The 17,100-nt window shown below is 38.5% G+C and overlaps 2 protein-coding genes across 7 annotated transcripts in view; one reads left to right on the top strand and one right to left on the bottom strand.

Moving 5' to 3' along the window:
- The window catches only part of Pex7 (peroxisomal biogenesis factor 7), a 43,962-nt gene extending 28,215 nt beyond the window's left edge, over nucleotides 1-15,747 (top strand). For 3 of the 6 annotated variants that reach the window (XM_022077055.2, XM_022077056.2, XM_022077058.2), the window contains exons 3-9: nucleotides 8,988-9,109; nucleotides 9,299-9,474; nucleotides 9,740-9,853; nucleotides 10,390-10,498; nucleotides 11,369-11,562; nucleotides 12,392-12,477; nucleotides 13,243-15,747. In XM_022077055.2, the coding sequence (XP_021932747.1) occupies nucleotides 9,004-9,109; nucleotides 9,299-9,474; nucleotides 9,740-9,853; nucleotides 10,390-10,498; nucleotides 11,369-11,562; nucleotides 12,392-12,477; nucleotides 13,243-13,435 (978 nt within the window). In that variant the 5' untranslated portion in view covers nucleotides 8,988-9,003 and the 3' untranslated portion in view covers nucleotides 13,436-15,747. Of the gene's footprint in view, nucleotides 1-8,457; nucleotides 8,643-8,915; nucleotides 9,110-9,298; nucleotides 9,475-9,739; nucleotides 9,854-10,389; nucleotides 10,499-11,368; nucleotides 11,563-12,391; nucleotides 12,478-13,242 lie in introns of those variants that run through there. The other 3 variants (XM_022077057.2, XM_022077054.2, XM_087355014.1) reach the window with 3 other exon arrangements.
- Nucleotides 1,532-6,580, bottom strand: Arr2 (arrestin 2). Its single transcript, XM_022077053.2, has 7 exons — nucleotides 6,352-6,580; nucleotides 5,949-6,202; nucleotides 5,524-5,730; nucleotides 4,152-4,340; nucleotides 3,844-4,032; nucleotides 3,444-3,612; nucleotides 1,532-3,023 (listed from the first exon to the last, which is right to left on the bottom strand). The coding sequence occupies exons 1-7, from the start codon at nucleotides 6,416-6,418 to the stop codon at nucleotides 2,884-2,886; spliced, it is 1,215 nt and encodes a 404-aa protein (XP_021932745.1). The 5' UTR covers nucleotides 6,419-6,580; the 3' UTR covers nucleotides 1,532-2,883.
- Nucleotides 15,748-17,100: the final 1,353 nt, after the last annotated feature.

The raw sequence follows: 17,100 nt of genomic DNA, 5'->3' as shown, positions 1-17,100 counted from the left end.
GCGCTGGGACCACAGACCTACATACCAACCGCGTACCATCCTCTGTGAAGTCGTCACCAGAAATAGCAAAATTCACATCATATTATCACATTTTTTCAGATACATAAGAAAAGAGTTTTTGCTCCGCCACTTCTGATCCCGCGGAGGCGTTTTTCACTTCGCTGCTTTCATCACCGTTCATCATCTCGATTTTACGGTTTTGATGTTGCACGCGTTGTTATGATTATATTATGTCTCTTGTTCAGATAAGAGTCTCAAGGTTGCAAGTTTAGTTCGTTTGTTCTATTCTTACAATCGTCGCTTACAAAACCCGTGAACAGATTTAAGCTTTTATTGTGAGTTTTTATATTTTGTGCAGAATTAATGTGGTGAGCACACAGGGAACATGTTTCTCGTCCGTTTTATCACGTACCTCATAAGATATTGTAGGTGCGTCATATTGTGATTTATTAAATAGTATTAAAAATATATTAAAATTGGCCGTCAATCAGCTATTTATTTTGTTTTCTATATTCAATTTTCATTAATAGTATTGAAACCTTTACTTCACAGTCCAATAAACACAACATTGGCATCACTACGAAATACAATCATATTAGTGACTTGTGACACAACAACGGATGAAGATACAATATGAAGGACGAGAACATGATAAGAAAAATGAAAACTAAAAATCATTAAAAATCAGTAAAAATCAGTAATTCAGTTAAAAAGTTTATAACATAACACCTGATGATGGCTATATATAGCCGAAACATGTCGTAAATGTTCCACATGTAAATCGAGTACTCGATATGGAACGTAAAATGATATTTTAATCTTTTAATTATCTTATATTGTGATTGACGGCCAATTTTAATATATGTTTAATACCACGTACCTCATGTATAATACTGCTTAACACATGACTAATTCTACGGAGCAGAGTTCTTGCTGATAAGCTGATTATTACTCAGCTAAGAAATCCCCTACCTTTTTCCCCATGTTCACATCTTATCCTTATCCTAAGTCAGACAAATCCAGTTCACATCCTCACTATTTTATTAAATTGCATTTTGATATTAGTATCCTTCTACCTACGTCTATTTGTCAGAAATTTTCCGACCATCAACTTTCAAAATTTTATAAAATATATTGCATATATCATATTAACTACTTACGAAAAGCAATGATGTAACACAGTGCGAATCTTAGGTTCTTTCAGGTTACATAACTTGAAGATTTTCCTCCATGTACTCACACACATAGCACCGTCTCAAATAGCGAAAGTATTAATACAGCCTAATAATGACAAATATATTCCTTATTTACTGTTAAGTAACACAGAATAGTGGAGTTAAAAATCCAAGCATTCTAATCCGTAACAGTAGATGGTGATAGGAGGTCAGCTTCACGCTTCGGATGGCAAACCCCTGTGACTAATCCCCGATACTCATCTGATAATAAAAAAACATTAATTATTACAGTGGGCTAATATTTAATAATGTGTAGAAGAGAAAGTGATCTGCGATCAAAGGAAGATTTCTTAAAATAATCTTTTCTAACGGCTAAGGAATGTTTTTATTTCATTTACACAAACAATTACAATAAGGTAAACAATCTTTAATATATTACATTAAACTCAATGAAAAGAGTAACAGAGGAAACACAGGAATATATATCGCAAATCAATTGTTAGTTTCTTGAAGTAACTCAGAGCTATTGAAGAAAAAATGACGGCAGGAAAAACTGAATTCCAGTTAAGTGGTGGTAGGTTTCATTCTACAGTGTACAATTAGTAGATATGTCACTTCTGGCAAGAGCTTTGCGTTTCATTTTTATTTAAAGTGTTAACGTGCTTAAGAAGAGATATTTTGAGTAAATTGCAGGATTTGTGCCCCCACCCGACTTCGAAATAGATTTAAAACACATTGGCCTCCTCAGATCTATTTTTGATTCAGCTGAAAATTATTTAATTCCCAAGATGTGGGGTGTGGTCAGTTATGAAGTTGTATGTAAGGAGCATGTTAGAGTTATCTGAGTCTTATTAGTGCATGGTGAGCTAGGTCGTTTTATATGCATGTAATTTAGTATTATATTGGTATTTTGGTATTCATTCAATTGTTGGTTGTACGAGAACATTGGAGCAGTTGCACCAATCCTGCAAAATTACCATAATTTTTTTTAATCGTATTTATGTGTTTGGATTCTTCTGAGTTTTTACCTGTTTCGGAGTTGCTACAAATTTAATTTTATATTTTTATGTTGTTTTTGTTGTATTTTCCCATTTTTACGTTAATTTTTTAATATCTTCTATTTGCTAATAAGGATTCTAGCTAATTCTTTGCATATTCCTAAAGTCGAAAAGTGTGTTAGACTGTAGTTCTAGCACAGGGGAAGGCGAATCAGATGTCAGAATGACCAAAATATTGACTAAATTTCATAGTCTATATCAAGCATTAATTATTTAAATGGTTGTCTAGTCGATAAGCTTTATGTACATTTACTGTATTTACGAGTTTCTTCTACTTGTCATTCTGGCAAATAATCTTTGTGATGTCGAATGTTGTTAGTTTATATTTTTGCCACTATCACAGATTACTGACGATATTGATCATTGTAGCCTTCGGAAATTTCCATAGGCGAATTTCTACTTGGTAAAAATGGTTTTATTATCTGTATAACAACACTGAATAAGTTGGTGACGTATTTAAAAGCAATTAAAATGGTGTTATATTTCATGGCCTTCGGAAGGTTCCATGCGACCGGAATAAATGTTTCTATTGTCGCAGTAATAAATAACCAGGGAAGTGGAGTTTAATAGGTCTATGCCAAGTAGCTTCATCCTCTGATAGGATTCATTTAAATCAAACCACCGTCGTGAAATCTCATGCTGCTAGATTGCTATTCAGGTTCGCTGAAGCGCGCGAAATCCTCGAAAACGATGTCTTCGTCGTCGGAGACGTAACGGGGGTTCTCGCAGTGCGATCGTTCGATGCTCCTGCTCTTCTCGAGTGCCTTCGCCTTTTCACGCTCGGCTGTACCTGAAACGGACGCGAAATGGCGGTCGTTAACCTCTAATATATTTTTCAGTCTTATTTTATTCCCATGACCAATAACTTTTCTGAAGGTTAACTTATTAGTCCACGTGAGGTTTAATGATAACCGTGAAAGGCGAGCAAGTAACAAGTGGGGATTGGGATGTACATAGTAGTATAATCCTGCAGCATACAGGTGGTCAGGAACGAACCAAGAATCTTTTAACACTAAATCTGTGTGGTAATCACTTATGTCTAGTGTAGTGACAGCCATTCACTTAAAGGTGGAGGGAGACACAATTTCTGATTTCCGATGCGTCGTGTTATATTAACTGTACCACATACTGGACAATGTCCAACTTAGTGAATAATTTATTGTCCTGAAACCTTTGGAGATTTACGAACTTGAGGAACGCGGTTACTCACCCGGTGCAGGGTGGAGCAACTTAAGTGGCACGTCCGTGACGAGTTCGCCTCCCAGAGTACCACAGTTCAGCTTCACGCGCAAGGTATATGAGATGACAATTCCAAGAGAATCAGAAGGGGATTTTCCTTCTGCGACCAGCGTGGAGGAGGCCAGATTCACGTCGTCATCCTGAGAACAATCAGTTAGCCAGTCAACCAACGAGTTCAGTTGTGTATACTCCTGTGGGGGTTTGCACATTCCACATCATGGAGGAGGCAGCAGTACCTGTGCACTTAAAACTCTAATTTGCGCTGTAGTTCTTGGAAAAATTCACGTAACAAGAAGCTCTTAACCTCTCCGGTAGGACTATGCTCCACAGTGGCAGAGTCCTCGGAGATGCCAATAGTGAAGAGAACGTACCTTGAGGTAACCATCCAAAGCTATTCCATGCTTGTCCTTGTTGCTGGCGGCGAGGGGCAGTAAGTAGAACACCTTGGTAAAGGAAGTGCCAGGTGTGATGGGGCAGCCCTCCCGGGACTCCATACTGGCAACGTTCCGCGAGTATTGAGCCTTCACCATCGTGATTTCGCAGTGCTGGACCACGTACACCTTGGGCAAACATAGTTTCCGTAAGAGTGGGCCTGAAGATCACTGCGTCTGTTCTGCAGCAAGAGGCTAGCGTCAGAGTGGCTTCACTCACATGTGAGAAGCGTTAAAGATTGTCTTACCTTGATGTTTCGCACCGACTTGCGCGAATTATTGGTCACGACGACGTTGGCGGCCAACCTCTCGCCGTGGTAATACGTGTGTTTGTCGAGAGTGACCTCCAGGTTTAGTCTGCCGTCCGAGAACGTGAATCCCTTGCTGGCAACGGAGCTGGGGAGCCGGAACTCGCGCTTCGAAGGTGCGTGCTGTAGCTGTAAAACGATTTATTGCAAAGTTGGGTGAGAGAGCTTTTGCGCTTTTGAAGGGAGACGGCTGAGGACCCTATTTCTGACATTCGACTATAAATATTACGCCAAACCATGAAATTCTGATCCAGGATATTTGAGTTTACCAGCCACCGTACTCTGCATTTTCATTTACCATGATTAGGTTACGAGTCGGAATATTGGGATTCGACTCCCGACAAGGACAGAGGTTTGTTTATCTTCACCACCGCTCTGTGCGTACTGGCTGTGGGGTTCATCCAGCCTCCTGTCGCTCCTTCCCCGACAGTAAAACGGCAGGGTCGAGACCACTCATCTCAATCTGGATTCCAGGTTAAGAACGTCGACTTCGCCATGTGTCTTCATTGTCGTGGTGTTTAATTGAGCATCAGGAACAAAGTTGCCTTTGCTTTTGACGTAACTGTAATACTGTAGATATGTATTTACGAAGTATCCGGGCCTAAGCACTGAGTTATCGCCCAGCCTCACTGCGCATCTTCGTTGTTTTTTCTCCAGACGAATGCCGGGATTGTGTCTTAAAATAAATCGTACTACACAGAAATCCACCACTTCACAAAATGGCGAGAGTAGTCATTGTGGAGTAGCCTAGTCAGCCTGATCGTTGGGTATGTGTTCGAAGTAGTGTCGATGGGTTTTAAAAATATGTAAATAAAATTGTTCGGCAATAGACACGAAGTCACAGACATAGAAATGAAAAATGTAAGAACTGCGGCGAGCGTAAATATTGTTAAATTAGTGACGTAGAAAATGAAAGTGAGAGATCCTGCAAGAATGAGAGTGAAAGTAAAGACGAATCAACAAGAAAGAGAGACAAAAATGACGACTCAAAAGTGGAACCTTTTTATCTAACATTTAAAATCCTTTTTGTATCAATTTTATGAAAATTATCTCACAATGCCAGGAATATATTTGTTCGTTCACAAAATATGAAAGATATGATGATTCTTTTGATAGACTGTGAAGAGTGTGGAAGCAAGCGGTCGTGGTATATTGTAATGTACCTTTCCAGTACTTTTCATGGAAAGAAATACCAGGATAAATCTGAGTAGAATCGCCAATGTGAGGGCCGAAATTAGACTGTGGCACCTCCCTCGTTGGGGGCACTAACGCTTAACATTTCATCACACGCTGTTGAAAGAGGATTTGTTACCTTCTTGATGGCCAGAGAAATGGAAGAGCGCTTGTGACTCTTCTCCTCAGGGTTATCAGCGACGTAGGCCTTGACGTTGTATTCGACACCCAGGGGCTTGGCCGTGTCATCGTCGCCAGTCTGCAGCGTCACAGAACTGGGCGCGTTGGGGGGGAACTTGAACGTGAAGGGGTATGCATTTGGGCCCAGCTTCTTCATCAACCGCTCCTGGTAATCCGTAAAAAAAGACAACATCGAATTAAAATATCGCATTTTTAAAATATAAAAATCGCGTATCCCTTCCTGGCCATCATTTATATTTGAAATAAAAGACTGTCGACAAAGATATTCCGCACTCCCTACAAGTGCGCTTAAGTTATTTCTGACTGCATGAATATAAAAGGGATATGTTGCAAATAATACTCAAATAAAAATTTTGACATCACCTGTATGGGCGTTAGACCTGTCTTCTTTTCCTCGGATGGTACAAGTTGTTCGTGTGCCAGCACCAGTGCTTTGCTGAACTTTACGCCCATCACCTCGTCTTCTTCCCGCCCATAGCGGTACGTGGTCGTCACTTGTCCATATAGCTTCCTACCCTTGAGGTATTCGCTATCGACTACCACAATGCCATCAATGGGATCGGCATGGTCTGAGTGGTCTATGAAATCTCTCTTACCGAGATACACTGTGACCTTGCCTGAAGAAACAAATACAAGATGGAGGTAGGTGTACGAGTGTTAATTGCAAGCTATAACTGTTAGGTTTCAGTGGCAGAAAATATTTGATTCAGATACAAGAAAGATACAGCCACCAACTACAAGAACACTTGAAATGGCTTTTACTTACCATTTGGAGTTGTTTTCTTAAAGACCTTAACCGCAACTACGTAAGCGAGAAGGAGTAGCGGAAACATGAATGCTGTAGAACGGAAGTTTTTCTTGGAACTACAAGAAGTTTCTAAAGATGTTTTTCGTAGGGCTGTTTGAATGAATTGTTAACCACTGAAATCTGAACAAGTTTGCTAAAGCTGTTGACTGAAGGAAAACCCGGCTTCTCACCAGAAGTGATAATAGCCCTGACTCTGCAACCAGCTTTATATCGGGCACCGCGGGGCTTCGTCAGTAACAGGATCAAGAGCTTAGTGAGAAAATTCAATTGGTGAGAGAATCTGTGGATGATGGGTTCAGGTACAGGAATAAATGCATTATGGATTAACGAAAATTGGAAACTCGTCACTGAGGGTATGTACAGCGGTAGAAGTCACCTTCCTGAAGACTTAGGGCTAGCGCGCACGAGAGGTTTTTTTGCCGCAGCGGTAAAACTACCACAACTGCATATTGTTGTTGCCTTTGCACACGAACGGTGAAATAAACGCATTGTCTGCGTTTTCTTTCCAGTTGGGAGCTGGGTTTTATGAAGATAATTGGCCTGTGCTCTAGGCCGATAACTCGAGTTATGGATTTTGTTGAGACTGTCGCTGCGTCCGGTTTTTGCTAAGAGCAAGGGCAAGGCGTAGAAATAAAATTTGGTTCCGTCCACTTGTAAGATTGTTGAACGCCCAATTTTACAAGTTATATGAGGACCTGCCTATGTTTCCGAAGAAATTATTCAGATACTTTTATTTTTTGTCAAGTTTGCTCGAGTTCGGCAGTAGAGCTTCAGAGACTTCTGTCCATACGTAGGGTTCCTTCCGTTCCATTGCAGCCGCCAGCCGCTGTGCGGCCACGGCACCGCATCGAAAGTGAAGCATTTTGCGGCAGAAAAACCGCAGCGGTAAAACTACCGCACGTGCACTCACAGTGCGTTTCATCAATGCGGCAGAAAAACCGCTGCGGCCCAAACCGATCGTGCTCGCTGGGTCTGATACAGTTAATCTTCAAAATAATTTCTCCGGCAATAACCTAGGACATATCCAGAATTTCTCCAAAAATTCTCCAGGAATTCTCCAGCCCTTCACTATGACTCAAATATTTACGTAAATCGTCAAAAGGACTTTTCCGGCACTAACCTATTACTTATCCGGAAATTCTCCAGGAGTTCTCCAGCACTTATCCAGGGCACCTCACAACCACCTCATAACACGCTAGTAATTCTACAGTACACAACCCAACCCATCATAAAACAACCCAACTCTATCGAACCTAACCTACGAAACCTAACCTAACATAACCTAACCTAACCTAACCCAAGCTAACCCAAAATAACGCAACCTAACCCAAATTAACTTATACCAATCTAAATTCAACTAATCTTACCTAACTGACAACACAAGATCAAACCCACCGCCTAAGGACTTCAACAGAACCTTTCCAGGACTTCTCCAAAAATTCTCCAGCACTTCTCCAGTTTTCAGTGCTGTCTTTGTGGCGAGTCACCCGATTTGGGTCTATTTATAAGCAACATGATTTCAAACTCATGTCGGTTTGCAAGGAAACAAACTATGTAATTTAGATAAGGCTGCTCACGTTGAGTAACGGCATGGACTGATAGGATTCTAATGGGAAACCATGCTTTTACCGCTGGTAATTAGTATGGTAGCAACAGTTCAAATCCTCTTAGAAAGTGGACTCGTGCGGTTTTTTGTACCGATTTAATTGTCAAAACGATTTATGATGGGCCGGGTTTGGTGTGTGGGACGAAGACATATAAAAAGTGGGATTTGAGGTTCTCACGCCAGTGATTATGAAGATGGGTGATTTCTGGGTTGTAGCACCGCGTCGTTTTGTGAAGTGTACCGACGTTTCAGAGGTGCTTGCCGTTGCTATTAACATCATCACGTAAGGAAAATTCTTAAAAGAGAATGTGGTTTACTTTTTTTTTTCCTGACATTCAGTTTACCCAGTAACCAAGAACTGAAATTGTAGAGTATTTTTCTTTTAATTCAGCTAACAAGCAGTTGTGTCTATCTAACACACTTCCTATTGAGAGGGAAGATAATTTATGTCGAGGTTGGTTATGCTGTGGTCGAAGAGTTGCGTAATCGATTATAGGTCGTTTGATGAATCGCTTTAGTTTTGGCATTTGAAGCAGTAGTGAACATGTGATAGCAAAAGTTAACGCTGTAATGTTTACTGTGCACATCTAGAAATGCAAAATAAGTAAAGCCCTAATAATGGTGTGAATGTGTAATAAAACTGGTGAGTGTGTTGCACATTGGCTTAGGAATGTAAGGAGCTGCGAACGTATATAATGATTGTTGATGCCTTTTAGGCTATTTGTCATGTTCTCTTTGTGACAAATGCATTTGCTGGACATGGTTTGGTAATCTTCATGAGATTCAGCCATTGTTTAACAGTGTAGATGTCAAATATAAGGGGCCCATGATTTTAAGTTTGGTGTACAAAAATCCTTTTTTTAAAGAGCAGTATAGTGTCAGTTTTACAAGACAAGGAGTTGTATTTTATTCACAGACATGGAATGTTATGATTAAATGGGAAGATCAGACTGAAATCAGATGCGTATGTTAATGGTTCTTTTGTTAGGCTTTGCCGTGAAACAATGCCAACATTCCTTACACCAAACCGCCATGGTTACTCCGTTCGCTTCTCTCCATTCCAACCAGAAAGGATTGCTTGTGCAACATCTCAGTACTTTGGACTTGCTGGTAAATATAGAATCTTATAATAATATCCGAATTGTGCAATATTTTGATAGAAAATTTGTCTTCATCCATTGGTCTGTTCAGGAATTTATGATGCACTGTACAATATGTCTGAAATTTGGTAAAGAATATAGTTATTGTTAACACTGGATAGGTATGATGAACTTCTCACAAAGTGCTTTTATTTTGCAGGAGGTGGCACTCTGTTTTTGCTAGAGGTTGTTCCTGATGGTGGTTTGGTGGAAGTTGCATGTACACAGTGGTCAGATGGGCTCTTTGATGTGGCATGGAGTGAAACTGATGCCAACATCATAGTCAGTGCCAGTGGTGATGGTGGACTTCAGCTCTGGAATATGAGTTGCCCACAGGTATTAGACATGATGGTATCATGTCATTTTTAAGCAGATATAAATCCCATTTAGTTGCCCTGGTGTTAATGACCATTTGTTGCAAAAGTTACTTACAAAATTTCAAACTTTCTCATAGTTATCTTTTATATCTGTTCTGTAGGATTCACTAGACATAGTTACTACTAATCTGTGATAGTAAGTTGTTATTTAAATACTTACAGTGACACAAATTTCATGTAAAGTTACTTCAGAAGCTAAATAAAGCTTCTGTTAATTTTGGCAGCTTCCACCTCAGACATTCCGAGAACACAAGAAGGAAGTCTATTCTGTTGACTGGAGTCAGACAAGGCAGGAACAGTTTGTGCTCTCTGCATCTTGGGACTGCAGTACCAAGCTGGTGATTATAAGTACCATTAATTGTTAGGTTCATAGACTATTATCTGTATTGTACAGTCTCAGGCAGAATGGGTATGTATCACTGGAAATTTTTATGTTGATATACTGGTTCATGATTCACGCAATGTTGTGAACCATGCTAATAACAGGTTTCGTGAACAATCTGATGACATTTTGGATTCCATAAAATCATGTTATTTTTTGACCATCTGAGTATATGTTAGATGTGTGAAGACTCTGTACTATGAGTGTTGTTATTTGTTTTTAGGTGTAAGTAATAGTGTTAAAAATATCATATATTTTTAATGTTGATCATTCTTTTGGGTGTGGTCACCACGTGGAACTGGGCAGCATATTCATCTGTGACACCTGTAACACAGGCCACTTCTACATGGTGACAGCACCCAAAAGCAGAATGAGTGTTAACAGTGAATCAGAATCAGTTATCATGCATTCTGTTCAGAATGTCAGTGATTTTGAGTGAAACCTATGTTTAGAGTACTGTCATGTTTGTATGGTCATGTTATAATGTTACAGTGGGATCCAAATCGACCAAACTCCTTGGCAACGTTTCTAGGCCACACTCAACTTGTATACAATGCAATGTGGTCTCCACATGTTCCATCATGCTTTGCCTCTGTATCAGGTAATTATGATTATGATCAAGGGTACATGCTAAGTATAAGCAGATTGATCTAGTGGTAAAACTGTAGACTTGTATTTAACTGGTGTCTGTTTTGAATTTTAGTCATTTTATCAATAATCCTGCCTGTGATTTCTTTTTTGTTTTCCTCAGTCCTTCCAATTGAATGGTGGGGTAGTACCATATCCTTAATGTAAGTCACAGTTACTTCTTTCTAAATCGTTATCTTCTTACCATTTATGACCATCTTACTATCTGTCTGCTGTTAATTTTGTGTGTAGCTGAAACAACTTCATTAAATAATTAATAGTCACAGAGCACGTTCAGATACTGTTGCTTGTTTCTAGACTTTTATGATGTTGCACTATCAGCTACTGCAGTTAGTGTTATTGCCAGAAGATAGTGTGAGGATGGTTAATAATGGTGACTTAAGAGAAAATTAGACATTACTAATTCTACAGTTTCTCTCAAGAGAAACTTAAAGAAAAATATAGAATTCTGTTTAGGCAAATTCAGTAAATGCTTGCAGGTACATCACAGTGTTTGACTTGTTAAGTTGATACTGTGTACAAGAATATCTGTGTAAACTGATCAGATTTATTTTTCTTCTTCCTTATTCATCATTATCATCCACCAACATTCAGGGTACATCAGGGTAAGTCATCTTACAACAAAGTCTTTTCCATTCCTGTGTAAACCTCCCATAAGATTGAACCATGTACCTGTATCCACTCTTTCCTTACTCTCTTCTTTTTATCTTCCTCACATTTTCTCTCTGTCTTGTGGTGTAGAAGGTAGTCATTTATTTAACATTGTCACCTTTAATGCTCTAATGCTCTTAGTGCACATAAATTAAAGTCTTGCTTGTTCCAGGTGATGGAACTCTGAAGGTCTGGAACACTCACATGCCCCAGCATCCGTCTATGTCGCTCCGAGCCCATGATGCAGAGGTGCTGAGCTGTGATTGGTGCAAGTATGACCAGAATATCCTAGCTACAGGAGGCTCAGATGGACTGATTCGTGGCTGGGATCTGCGCAACATGACTAGTCCTGTTTTTGAACAGAAGGTTGGTATTCCTGTAAAGTACTTTAAAAACTGGTCTATCTAAGAAACCTGACTTTTATGATATATAGAATTTCTGAGTTATCTTGTTTAACCATTTTCTTTGTTATTTATGTACACAGTACTAACAGCAAATTACAGAATGAGGAGTTTATAATTTGTATTGTTCATGTGACATTAATAGGTTAATCGGGTGACGAAGTAAAGTAAGATGAATTGTATAGGATATGCAGCACTGACTGGGAAGAAGTCAGGTAACTTGCAGTGAAGAGAAAACTTGTGGACACATAGGTGTAGATAATATTGAAGTGGATCTTGAAGAAATGGGTTAGGGCCTTTGTGAATATGGTAGTGGACCTTCAGGTTCTGTAAAAAGCAACATTTCTTGACCAAGCATAGAAGTTTTTTGATTTGTGTAAGTTGGTATTAACACTTATTTTGTGCAATGTATATACTTAATCATTCATTCATCTGTGAATGTAAGCAGCCACCAGCAATATTTTCAGATTAAAGTGGCTAGCTTTATTGTAATTCTCAGTTGATTATTATGAAGTAATGAGCAGTCAGTAGCATAGGGAAGTAGTACTTGTGAATACCCCCCCCCCCCCCCCCCCGATTTGTTTATAATATTTGTTACCTATAGAATGGTGTCCTCTAATTGGGCTCTTTTAAGAGTGTTCTGATTGAATTTAATGACAGTAGAACACCAACTTTGGCTGCTAAATTTTCCGAAAGAGTTGTGTTGCAATGATTACAGGACCTTTTCTATCCCACCCATTGGTTTTAACAATCTGAATAGTTAGTACATTAATACAGTGTTGGATGAATTGTAGGGCTGTGAGTATGCAGTTCGCAGAGTCCGTTTTTCTCCACACAATCTCTCAGTTCTGGCATCTGTGTCTTATGACTTCACAACAAGGTATGTCATCTTGCAGAATATTAAATTATAGAAGCATAATGTGTACAGGAGATGCTTTAGCCTGAAGTAATAGCCATGACGCATCTATTAATTTAACTTGTTTTATGTATGTGGAAGTGGCGTGGATCAAGAAGGAAAACAATCACCAAGCAGCACAAAGAACACAAAATATATATATATATATATATTGGAATTACAACCAGATACAACAAATAGAACTTACCACCCTTTGGTTACGGCTACCGATGGCACAGTTGGACTCACTATAACACATATTCAAATTTTCTAGATATTTATTCTGATTTTTTTATTTATGGTCTATTTAATTATGCTGTCATTAACTAAGGCTATGTGGCATCAAATAACAGGATGAAAACTGAATTGGAAAGGATATGGAAGGAAGCAGTCATGCCCTGTTTATTCACTATCCTGATATTTGGCTCGAGGAACTGTGGAAAACCATAAGAAACCTAGGTCAGAATAGGAATATCCAGTCCAAAATTTTGACCTGGGAACTCCAAAATATTAAAGTTTTGATTATTGTATTTATGTTTGTTATTACCAATCCTTTTCTATCATATTGATTACTTTTATAATCTTTTGTTCTGTATCCAGGGTCTGCTATGATTAAATATTTTTCTGTTACCTCTCTTCTCTTCTGTTCCTAACATCTAACATTTGGCTTTATATAAAGAACTTGCATGGCAAACACACATACCGCATTGTGTTAGTGTCCTGGTTCCTTAACGAGATATTTCTTTGCAGGATCTGGGACTTCAAGGCATCGTCAGATCCTCTGGAGACTGTGAAGCATCACTCTGAGTTTGTATATGGACTAGATTTTAACAGCCACAAGGCAGGTCAGATCGCAGACTGTGGCTGGGACTCATTGGTGCATGTGTTCTCACCACGCTCTCTGATGTCCCTCTCATCTGCTCTGCTTAATCCGGTCAAGTGATGTACCTGTGTAGCTACTAGTCTTTGTGTCCCCGTGGAGTCACATGAGGTTTGAAATCAGGAACCATACAGCATGGACTGAAAATTGAGATACTGAACCATTTGTATTAGCCTGTCACACAGTTTTAGCCCTCAGTTTCCAATTTTTCATTTGAAATTTCAGTAGTGAGATGTCCATTAACATGGGAACAGGAAGTTGAAGGAAATATGCTGTATGCATCACAGTGTTCCCTCTTGAATTGTTGTTAAGCAAAAATGGTAACATGATGTGTAAGTGATTGTTTGAAAGCTTGCATTGGTTTCTTTGAATTCTTATTTTGTGAAGCCATTGTTATATCTGGTTTAAAAATACCCTGGCAACCCATTGTTATAGCCTACAGAATACGTGAACCTGAGTCGGTAAGTCGAAAGAATGAAGAAAAAAAATTCTTTTGCACATCTGATGGTTTGTGCCCTACCGACATGTAATACCCCTGTCGTAAATTTCAGAGGGGGAAAATCTTTTTAATGAAACCTTGTTGGTTGATGAGGTAAAGATAAAACTTGGAAGCTACTCAATTCTGAACAATTGAAAGAATGTTTAAAAGTGGCTGTCTGGTCTGGAAAATGTGGAAATTATTGGTCAAAAAGTCATTGTGCTATTATAATTGCTTTGATATCTCAGTGTAGAAAGCTTGAGGTGACACACATATTGCTGTCATGAATAGAGAAATATACTGTTAATAAGGTAAGGTGGATATTGTGATACAAGAATTTGTTGTTGCTGTGTTTGTAGATGAAATATATACTCTGGTTACATTCAGTTTTAAATGTTTTTAAGTGAAAGGGCAGTTACCAGCAGATTCCACTAGTTGCTAATAAAATCTTCAGTCTGGGTACTAGTTACTTTTTCATATTATTTAGAAAAACAGTCAGTGACTATACATATAAAGAAATACTGTTTTGCGTAACAGACTAAGGACTCTGAATGTATTATAGTTGTTAGCACTTCAGTTATTATTTGAGATTCCAGGTTTCATTCTTGATCCACAGACTGGCTGTGGTGATAAAATGTTCATGTTCTTTAAAATTTACTCTGAGATAATTTGAAAAAGACATATCATTGGTTCTTTTTATTATTAACAGTGTTTTATTTATTGATTTCAAGAAGTTTTGTTTATTTCCTTAGTTCACTGAAGTGAGGTAAAATATTATATTTTATGAATGTACATGGGAGAAGAATAAGTGAAGTGCTTAAACATATTTGTCTGCAGACTTATAATCTATCATGTTTTAATCTCTTGTCTTGATTTCATAATCAAAAAAGTTTTCAGTGTGAGACTGATGTGTAAAATATAGATAAGTTCATTCAGTTCTGAAATCAGGAAAACATCAGTATGGTAAACATTTTAAATTATCCTTTCTTCAATGTGTTAAGCTATTTTGAGACATGGAAGCAGTGTTGACTTGATATTTGAGATATCCAAGATGACCTGTGTTCGATGATGGCTGTCTTCTGAGTTGTTGTGCTGTGTAGTCTGGTAGAATTTTACTGACATTTCAGAGACCCTTGCTGCCTCTGAAATGTTGGTAAACTTCTACCTGACTACACGCTGAAACAACCCAGAAGACAGCCATCTTCAGACACTGCCATGAAAACTTCAAATCCTACTTAAAAATATTGATGTTTCAGACGAACTTGCCACTTAATTTCCTTGTGTTCAAAATGATGTAGAACTGCTTTAGAGATACAACAGATTGTCACAGTTTGTGATTGGCTAGGAATGAAGCTAAAGGTCACAAATTGTGATTATCCAGAATGGTGTAAATATAATTGTGGTGGTGGTGGTGGTGGTGACCTGGAATGGTTACCCATCCAGGTCATAACTTTGACCTGAAAGGGAGTCACGTAATTTCTCCAAAGTGTTGGTAATTGTTGCCACTTTTTTCATGGAGTGATACCCGGAAGACTACAGTGAACAGAGTTGACATGTGGAAGGAACACACAGTCATATTATTTCAACTTAGGATAGCAGCCTCATGTGACTATTCATACATTGTAGGATGTGAGGTAATTAATTTGCTTGTCTCAGGTTATATCACACATTGCTAGATTGTTTTAAAGTCAGTCTGCCTTGGTATAACATAGCATGTTGTATGATCATATAAATACTGAAATATTTGTTCTGAAAGGGATTTTCATGTGACTGTTGGTGTGTACAATTAGAATTAATGGTATTTACAGGGCAGTGCTTGAACAGAAAGTACTAGGGTCGTTGAGTCAATCTGAAGCAACTCCTTAGTGTAAATATAATCATTTTGTCTGTAGTGATAGTACTTTGTGTTATTTATATCTGCATTGTTTTCCTTCATCTTCTAATCCTATGGTAAAGGACGTGAAGGTGTTGCAAAGACCTCTGCACCTTTCCCAAGTTCTTTTCTTGGATTTTGACCTGATTCCCTGCCAATTCTCAGAATGCTTTGAAAACCTTCATCCCAGATTTGTCTGGTAGCTGAATGTAAGTTGAGTGGTTAGAACTCCTGTTTTATATTCAGGAGATCCAGACCAGCTATACAGACTGATGTTTTTGTGGTTTTCCGCAATCCTTCCAGGCAAATGACAGGATTATACCTTACATTAGGGTATGATTACCTCTCCCATGCCCTTACCAAATCATTATTCTTTAATTATTCTGTTATCTGATGTTGTATAGTCTGAGAAACTAACATCGTTGTGAAGTTTTATTATGTGGCAAGCGTTTAAAACCTGTCATTCTTATATTTCCCTTTTCTAGTATTCACTTTTCTTAAATGTCTTTAGTTGTAATAAACTTTCTGCGAGTATTAAAAAATGAACATGAGGACATCAGCAGAATCTTTAGATTGAAACACTATGAAAATGGTGATGGTGCATACAGAATTTTGTGAGGAATCCTGGAAAACAACCACTGGGCAGACCAAGAAGGAGATGGGAGGATAATATAAAGATTGATCTTAGTGAGGTGGGTTTTGAAAATGGTAAATGAATGGTGTTTGCTCTGGATCAAGTCCAGTGGCAGGCAGGTTCTGCTACCAGGGAGTTAGTAATTGACACACATGTTGAGTGATAATTGTAACTATAAGAGTGTGTATGGGAATTGAGGTTTTCACAGTGGTGAAAGTTTAGATCATGGGTATTTCTGCCCTGAAGGTTTATGTATCAAGTTACTTTCTGAAATGGTGGCAACCATTTATAAGATGTATTGCTTCATTACCCAGATCATAATGCAAGTACAAGAATATAAGTTGTCTGATAAATCATGAATAAGCTATTCATCAAAATTTACTTTAAACCCATTCATCTTATTGATCATGAGCCCTGGCATTAATTTCCAGCTGGGAGTGCTGTCATAGGGGATTTAAATATCCCATCTTGAGCCTTGAAGATGGAAACATATGTCTCTGAAATGTTGGTAACCACAGAACATTACAGTCCAGAAGACCAACACTGACAGCAGGATGAATTATTTTCTTGCCCATTCTTTCTTAAGACCAAGGAGATTCTGTATTTTGCAAGGTCTTAGAAATGTCTTCAGTTTTAATCTAGTTCCTCTTGTTAAGGGGGTAGGGACATTTCAGTTACATTGCTGGCACACCTGATCTGTATTCTAAGAGGTTCATGAATTAATACCTAGCAGTGATGAAAAA

Source organism: Zootermopsis nevadensis, unplaced genomic scaffold (assembly GCF_977971745.1).
Source record: "Zootermopsis nevadensis isolate Lab colony 2312 unplaced genomic scaffold, Znev_1.0 Znev_ptg000024l, whole genome shotgun sequence".
Classification (NCBI taxonomy): domain Eukaryota; kingdom Metazoa; phylum Arthropoda; class Insecta; order Blattodea; family Termopsidae; genus Zootermopsis; species Zootermopsis nevadensis.
This window is presented reverse-complemented; position numbering and strand designations above follow the sequence as displayed.

Excerpts from the sequence above, each read along its gene's own strand:
- Arr2 (XM_022077053.2), bottom strand. The coding sequence starts at position 6,418 with ATGTTTCCGCTACTCCTTCTCGCTTACGTAGTTGCGGTTAAGGTCTTT. Across the intron at positions 5,731-5,948 it reads CAGGTCTAACGCCCATACAG|GAGCGGTTGATGAAGAAGCT; the intron begins GTGATGTCAAAA and ends ACGGATTACCAG. Across the intron at positions 3,024-3,443 it reads GTTGCTCCACCCTGCACCGG|GTACAGCCGAGCGTGAAAAG; the intron begins GTGAGTAACCGC and ends CGTCCGTTTCAG.